This window comes from Siphateles boraxobius, unplaced genomic scaffold (assembly GCF_051911475.1).
Source record: "Siphateles boraxobius isolate OS27281-9 unplaced genomic scaffold, OSU_SipBor_1 20, whole genome shotgun sequence".
Taxonomy (NCBI): domain Eukaryota; kingdom Metazoa; phylum Chordata; class Actinopteri; order Cypriniformes; family Leuciscidae; genus Siphateles; species Siphateles boraxobius.
Window position 1 is genome coordinate 13519664 of NW_027508811.1, and position 7497 is coordinate 13527160.

Genomic DNA, 7497 nt, shown 5'->3' on the forward strand with positions numbered 1-7497 from the left:
ATTTTTTCAACATTCACCAGATGTTTCCTATCCAAATGTGTACTTTTTAAGCATTTGTATCTTGTGCCAGTAGTAATATTGATCATTAATTCTGTCTTTCAGGTTGACGTGACTGTACTCACTTGAGTTATTCAAATACTTTTAAAGTGTTAATCCTCTCATTTGTAGAGAGGCTTGTGAAGTACTTGTGATTGTACATATAAGTTTTGTTATGTTTAAGAAACACCAATTCATTTTATATGCATGATGTATTTCTTTAATGGGATTTTTTTCAGTTCAGTAACATTTATATTGTTATCTACGTTGATGTGAGGTATAATGCCCCTAACTTTAGATGACGAAATTTCTTGTTCAGTTGAATGTATATCAAATAAAAGCCTTTAAAACTATTTGGAAGATGTTTATTGAATTAAACTACAGATGACTATCAAGGGAAAATAGACAAATCATACATAAATGCAACTAAAAGAAAATCAGAATTAACTGAATATAGGAAAGTTATTATTGCGTTGATTTTCAATTGATTTGGCCAGGAAATCACAGCTACTCGGAGTGGCTTGATGTAGGAGGTTATGGGATGGAATGAAAAAGTTAGGGAGATGACGATCTCTTAGGTGTTTGACGAAGTCTTCCAAAAGCTGCTGAAAGCAGTCGGCCAGCTGACTGTATGCCCACTCGCTGTCATTTCCCCTTTTAGTGCAAGCGTGGAGCAGGGTGGTCTTTGCATGATAGGAGCAGAAGTTGGACATTTTATTGGATTTGGAGTCATCCTCTTTGAGCTGTTGAAGAAGATACTTCAGAAGCTTTAGACACTCCTTCCTGTAGAAGAGGACAAAAGATAAAATAATAAGTTCATGTTTAGTGCTTGACTTTTTTTTTTTTTTTTAGGCTACTGACTATGATTTTCATGCAAGCAATGAAGAACTATCAAAACAGATAATTTATGCACCAAAACTAAAATTGGTCTGTTGTATTCAATTCAGTTTCAAACACATCAAAAAATCGAAACACAGTTACCGGCAACATTTCTCTCCAACGGCCTCGCAGCATGTCTTGGAGTGGCCGTGCCTTTGCAGAATTTCTTTTTCAACATGTGAAAAAGAGATTCGCCATGCATCTGTGTAGAAAACATTTTGTTTGGCTGCAGTAGCTTAGCTCATATACATATAAAACACAAAGTAAATTACTGATAACAATAAGCAGTATACCTTTTGCAACAACTCCATCATGCTCTGCATCTCCTTTTCCCACATATTTAGGCACCAGGTAGAATGGTTGACGCTTCATATCAGCTTTTTCCTTTTTACCAAGCCAGTTGTCTATTTTGAAGCCATCTTTTGTAAAGTCTGGCCAGCTTGCACGATGAACCTTAAGACCAAGAACGAAGTCAATGGAAATTGTCTTTCCATATTCTGTTACTTCCAATGTCACTGCAGGGCACCTTGCCTTCTTTCGCTGTATCACAATTCTGTCTATAGAATGCAACAAATATACATACAAAAATTACCAAAAAGCAATACAATGGTTATAGACTTTTAGTTTAGAGTTGGTGGGAAGGATGTAGGGGATAAGAGAGAATGCTGGGATATCTCAGTTAACGCAAGGTGTTCTTGGCGAAATGTTTTTCGAAGGGTTGAATTAAATGCAAAGGGTGGATTTTTGCAGTTTGATTGTAAATCACAAGTAACCATTTGATGATTCATTTAAAACATAGTTTTGAAAATAGCAACATTTCAACATTAAAATGTTCTTTACACAAATTTATACTTTTTTCCCCCCACTTTTTTTTCTTTCATTACAATACTTAAGATTGAATATTACATTTATGAATGTTTCTGTTTTTCTTTTATATTTATAAAAGGACTATTTCTAGGACTGCAAGTCATATACGATAATATGGGAATGTTACAGTGTGCAAATATTTAAATGTTAGGTCGGTGCAAATATTTAAATGTTAGGTCGGTGCAATTAATATATAATATTTTTATTTTGTAATAATTCCACATTTAATCTCTGAAATGTAGAAACAACATCAAGACAATACATTTTAAATATTTGCTTAATGGCTTGTTTTTACTAAAGCACTATGAATGAAGGCCAGTTACTGATGTATTACTGATACTGATGTCTCTTATACAGGGATCAACCCCCCCCCCCCCCCCCCCCTACTTTAACATTTATCGTAATTGCTATAATTAATGTCTAGTCAATGAAGAGCAGTGAGTTATTTTCTGTCTTTTGTTCTTTGATTAACATTAATGACTAGGGGTGTAACGATACACAAAACTGAGGCTCGGTTCTTCCCACTGTTTTGACGTCTCTGTTCAGTTCAATGGGGTTTAGAAAGCTAAAATTGCTTCTTTTTTTTAAACAGTGGTTTAATGAAAAAAATTGTGTCTTTGTCTTTAAATTAAATCAATTACAATTTAGGATTCGCAAGGATAAAAAAAAAAAAGATCTGCTAATTCTGTAATATTGGGAGCCCGCACATAACATTAAAGGTTAACAAAAGAGCCTAGACTTTTAGCCTAAATTCAGATGCTATTTATTTTTTAGATATAATAATCAACACCCAACACATTGTATGAAAACATGTAAACTGACCATAAGCCAGTTTTTGCATTGTTTTTACTCTAATTCGTTATTGAAATATATTATTTACACAGTTGCTGTCAATTTCATGAAGGATACTTTAAACAATAGGCCTACATTAAATAATCAATATATCATTAACAGGTTAAATAAAATATAATATATAGTGCATTTATTTAGCGTAAGAGTTCATTTCTCTAGGAACCAACAAGCTGTGGACACTGGATGACTAACGTTAGCCTGCTGATGTATAATGCTATGTGACAAACTAGCTGTTTTATTGACATCTTTCCTCTGCTGAAACACTGAGCGATTATACGATTTATGATGCCGTTTAGTAAGTAACGATATACTGTTATCTTTCAACTTACCTTCAGGTGTCCATTCATGTTTATTCTGTAGCTAAGCGAAGAGATGATCGCATTTACTCGCGCTGCCGCTTGAAATGAGGAGTTAGTACAGCGATCTGTCACGCCACATCAAAGAGCGCCAAAACGGCATTTATTGTTTGAATTTCGTGATCAAATAGACAGAATTTGAAAGATTACACCTTGCTTATTATCAAAAGTAACAAAACACGGAGCTTGCTATTAAATGTAGGTTAGGCTACAAAACTGAATTCGTTGTGTACCTACACAAGACATGAGGTCCGTTGACCAGCGGGCACCTTGACGTGACATCAAACATTGTCATAATGACGTCACGAAATAGGTCAATAATGAAAGTCATATTGAGGTCAAAGTGTCGATGTCAATTTGATGTCAAGATTTTGACCTCTGCTGATGTGATAAATTGAGTGATGATTGGCCAATATTGAAGCCACCAGATTTTAACAAGCAGAATCGCTGAAGGGGGAAAATCAAAAATATTAAGCCACCATTTCGGTGATCAATGTTTGCTTTAGTTGGGGTCTTGCCCCTAAAGTTTTTAACTTTTAGAGTTTGTTTGGCTGCTGAAACTGAGTGGTGAACAGCCAGACGAACAAAGAGTAAAGGTGATTTGAAGGTGTTGGTTATGTTTTGACATAGTCATCATTTGACCTTAATCACTGAACTCATTTAGAGTCTAATCTCTGATTTAGATTGGTAATTACAGCATCAAGGTATTCTACAGCATATAATCCTGAACTTTTGATTTAATCCAAAGGATTTCCTAAAAGTTGCTCTGATAAAACAAATGTGTATTTTAGGCACACACAGACATCTAGAATCAGTGTATGAATCTCAACAATGGTGACAAACAAAATATTAAATTAGGAAAAGGAAATTACTAAAACAAATCAGATCATAATTTATTCATACCGAAAAGCATGATGGGAGCCATGAATGAGTTTTGATTGGTGGCACCCAGAATGCACTGCAATTTATTATTGCCACCCTTGTTGAGATTCACAGGCTGATTATTGATGTCAGTGTGTCATATAAAAAAATGTTTTAAAGTCTTCTGAGCAGAATAGCTTTTAAGAAATGTTTTGAATTATATTGAAAATGCTGATAATTGTTTTCTACAGAATCACAGTGTTGCTATAATTAACAAGGTAAAGACACTCTATTTGACTCAAGTGATTTAGGACAAGTGATGATAATGTTGAAACATAATCAACACCACCTGATCACCTTTTCTCAATGTTCATCTGGCAGTGACATTTACATCAGCCAAATGAAATTGAAATATTAATAGTATAGGGGTCAAGAGCCCAATTAAAGCAAACACTGATCACCAAAATGGTGGCTGAAAATTTTTATTTTCTCCTTTGGGGATTCTGCTTGTTAACATCAGGTGTCTTCAATAATCACATCAGCAGAGGTCAAAATCTTGACATCAAATTGACATTGACACGTCAATATGACTTTCATTTTTGACCTATTTTGTGACGTCATTTTGACAATGTTTGATGTCATATTGATGTTAAATTGATGTCAAGGTCCCCGCTGGGTGGGCCGGGGTAATAGTTTAATAATAGGGGTAATAGGGCCGGGCGTGTTCGGTACGCCATGAGAGTATCGCGATACGCATCGCGGGTTTTCGGTTCGAATATCGTTTACACCCCTATTAATGACAGACAGCAGCAGGTTTATTAGGCTGCTGTCAGGTTCAAGACCTGAAAACGCATGACCCTAATCTGACACGCAACTCTTTGTTCATTTGAACACTTTTTAACTCATTTAAGACTATGCTTAGGAGGATACTCGATAAAAACGGGAGTTTTGGCATAATTTTGTATTTCTGTCCCTTGAAGCGAGAAAGAGAACTCGTGTGCCACTCTACTGTGCGGAGTGTTCGTTCACAGAGAACCGATTCACAGACACGCACCACTAAAGATTTGGTTATTTAGATTTGATTTAGATTAGATTTTTATATATTTGGACAAGATTTGCTTATCACCCATGAACGGTTTAATAGCACTTGAATGAATGATAGCATTTTAAGATAGTAATTTTTAAGATATCACAAACACCGGATGGAAACGCAGAGATGTAGGCTAACAGAGAAGATTTAATTTAATATTTTGTGGATTCAAGTGAAATAAGTTCACAGTACTCAGTTTTCAAGCTTAAATGGTTTAAGGCAATCGGTTTCCTCTAATGGTTGGAGTTGCCTTAACTTGTTGGGTTTAGCGTTTGTGTATAGGCACACCATGGTCTGTCTGAATAGGCTACTTGATCATGATTGTCTGGAAGGTGTGCAATAAAACCGTTTAATGTGTGTGTGTAACAGATAATAAATAACAAATATATATAAAATCTAGATTGTACCTACATTGCAGTTTCTCCACAGCCTCCTTAACGGCATCTCTGAATTCACTCAGCATTTTGCTGGCCTGAATGGTCTTGTCTTCATTTAAGAATATGTCCAGGGGATGTCTATTCGGATGTCGTTTCAGTGCAACACTGTAAAATGCGCCAGCCTTATCGAACTGCTCTAAATCCACTCTCTCCACAGGAATAGTCAGCATAACATCAAATTCATCTGGTTCACAAATCTAAAATGTAACAAAGTTAAAGCTGATGTTGGTTGTTTTAAACTGTAAAACATTTTGCCATGGATCCCATTGATTAGAAGTCTCATGGCCATATAATCTGTAGCCTTTGAGGGCGGATAAAGCATTTACTTATTCTTAAAGAGACATTCCATCACCATGTTTACATGCACATATTCTAGAATATAGGCTATTTATAAACAACTGCAATGCTATTGTAGGCTAATATTCCATCCTGCATGTGTTATCTGACTATGCATATTATTTTTCTCTTCTGGAATTCTCTTAATATATTCTTTAACAATAAATTAATCAACATGGTAATTCTAAATCATATCCTTGATGATAACACACCAGTGTGCAATATAAAAACAGGCCCAAAACTCTTTAAAAAATGCCTGTATCTAATATCACCATGTTTGCCTTTTTTGGACATGCTCTGATGTAGGTTAAATGAATAAGGAGCTTGTCTGTCCTGGAATTCTAATTAGGCTAATACAGGCATATGCCATCTGTCTTATTCATATTTTTAGAAACAAGCTCTGTTATAAACTTATAAAGTAATGCCTTTTACACACTTGCACATTCATTCCAAAAATAAATCGGCCTACGACAGGCCACTTAATCGCTCTCCTAATCAAAGGGTGGATATGTCACACTGCAACACTTACTTTAACATTTTCATAATAACTTCCCGTTCGTAAACGCTCGATATCTGTACACCAGGTCGTGTTTTGTTTAAGGTGTGCAATGACTTTATCCGTGATGTCATTAACACAACTGGATGCATTGGACCGCTCGAACTTCTTGATCTTTAACTTCTCAATAGTTGTCTTAAGAACTTTTCCCAGTGTGTCATCGACGCTTGGTCCTCTCATTGCAGGTGTTTTTTCTGCGCTTTTCTTTTTGCGGTCAGAGCTGCGCGCGCTAAGCCCCGGAGGAGCGTCCAAGTGGCTCGGGTCAGAAAAGTCTCTTTCAGGAGCAGATTCATGCCGCCTTATAGGTTTTGCTACGGATTTTTCTTGTGATTTGCTTTCGGAGCTCTCCAGAGATTCTCCTCTGCCAAGTTTTGAAGGCTCTCCCTGCTTTTTATTCTGTCGTGTCGGTGCTGTTTTTTCACCGTACTTGCTCTTGGCAGTCTGCTGAGGTTTGCTTTTTGCACTGTCTTGTCTGTCATTCTCGCCAGCATTGTTTGCTTTATTAGGAACAGAGTATATTTTACATGCACTGGGTTTTTCTTCGGACTTGCTCTCGGAGATCTCCAGAGACGGACTAACTCTGACTAGTTCTCGCTTTTTACTCTGTCGATTAATGCTTCCGGTGCCTCCACTTGGTGTCGGGGTTTCACGAGGATCGTTGTCCTTACTCTGCCGCTTTTTGCTTTCCCCTCCCGGAGATTGTTCCATGTCATTAGTTTGGTGATCACTTTGCTCTTTACTCTTCTTCTTGTTCGCTTTTGCTGGAGCTTTGTGTTGGTCAGGACTTGGCGCTGGGACTCTGCTTTGTCTACTCTGGCTGCTCATGATTACAGGTGTAGCTACCGAAGGCGACGCGCGCAGTTTTGCATTAAAGGAAGGTTTCTGTTGCATAGAACTATGACGTCAGGATGCAGATGGTACAATGCCAGTTTAGACATGTGTAAAAAAAAAATCGAAATATCTCACTTTCTCGGTGTTATTACGTATGTATGACGTTAGGCCATATTGTCAGCTATTTATAAGGGTTTCCGTCGTGGTTCGTGTTAAGTAGCCAAAACTGTAGGCTACAGACCGGTAAAAAAAAAGTATAGAACTTTGTCATAAGGACTGTTTATTGATGATAATATCTGTGTTGACCAAAAAAAAAAAAAAGGTTTGATATTTTTGAATGTTACCATTTACAATGCCCTGCTTTGTTGGTCATTGCATCATTATTGCCCAGGAAGA

General features: G+C 36.7%; 2 protein-coding genes across 3 annotated transcripts in view; one reads left to right on the plus strand and one right to left on the minus strand.

The window, feature by feature from the left end:
* Nucleotides 1–389, plus strand: part of ddx43 (DEAD (Asp-Glu-Ala-Asp) box polypeptide 43) — a 39442-nt gene extending 39053 nt beyond the window's left edge. For both annotated transcript variants that reach the window (XM_077236977.1, XM_077236976.1), the window contains exon 17: nucleotides 103–389. The gene's annotated coding sequence lies outside the window, so the exon portion shown is untranslated. The remainder of the gene's footprint in view (nucleotides 1–102) is intronic.
* cgasa (cyclic GMP-AMP synthase a) lies at nucleotides 234–7227 on the minus strand. Its single transcript, XM_077236979.1, has 5 exons — nucleotides 6244–7227; nucleotides 5353–5575; nucleotides 1209–1472; nucleotides 1018–1117; nucleotides 234–819 (listed from the first exon to the last, which is right to left on the minus strand). The coding sequence occupies exons 1-5, from the start codon at nucleotides 7159–7161 to the stop codon at nucleotides 480–482; spliced, it is 1845 nt and encodes a 614-aa protein (XP_077093094.1). The 5' UTR covers nucleotides 7162–7227; the 3' UTR covers nucleotides 234–479.
* Between the last annotated feature and the right edge of the window lie 270 nt (nucleotides 7228–7497).

Bases quoted from the DNA above. Each gene is read 5' to 3' on its own strand.
- cgasa (XM_077236979.1), bottom strand. From the start codon at position 7,161: ATGCAACAGAAACCTTCCTTTAATGCAAAACTGCGCGCGTCGCCTTCG. The intron at 5,576-6,243 runs GTAAGTGTTGCA...GTTACATTTTAG, and splicing joins GTTATTATGAAAATGTTAAA to ATTTGTGAACCAGATGAATT. The intron at 1,473-5,352 runs GTAGGTACAATC...TGCATTCTATAG, and splicing joins GGCTGTGGAGAAACTGCAAT to ACAGAATTGTGATACAGCGA.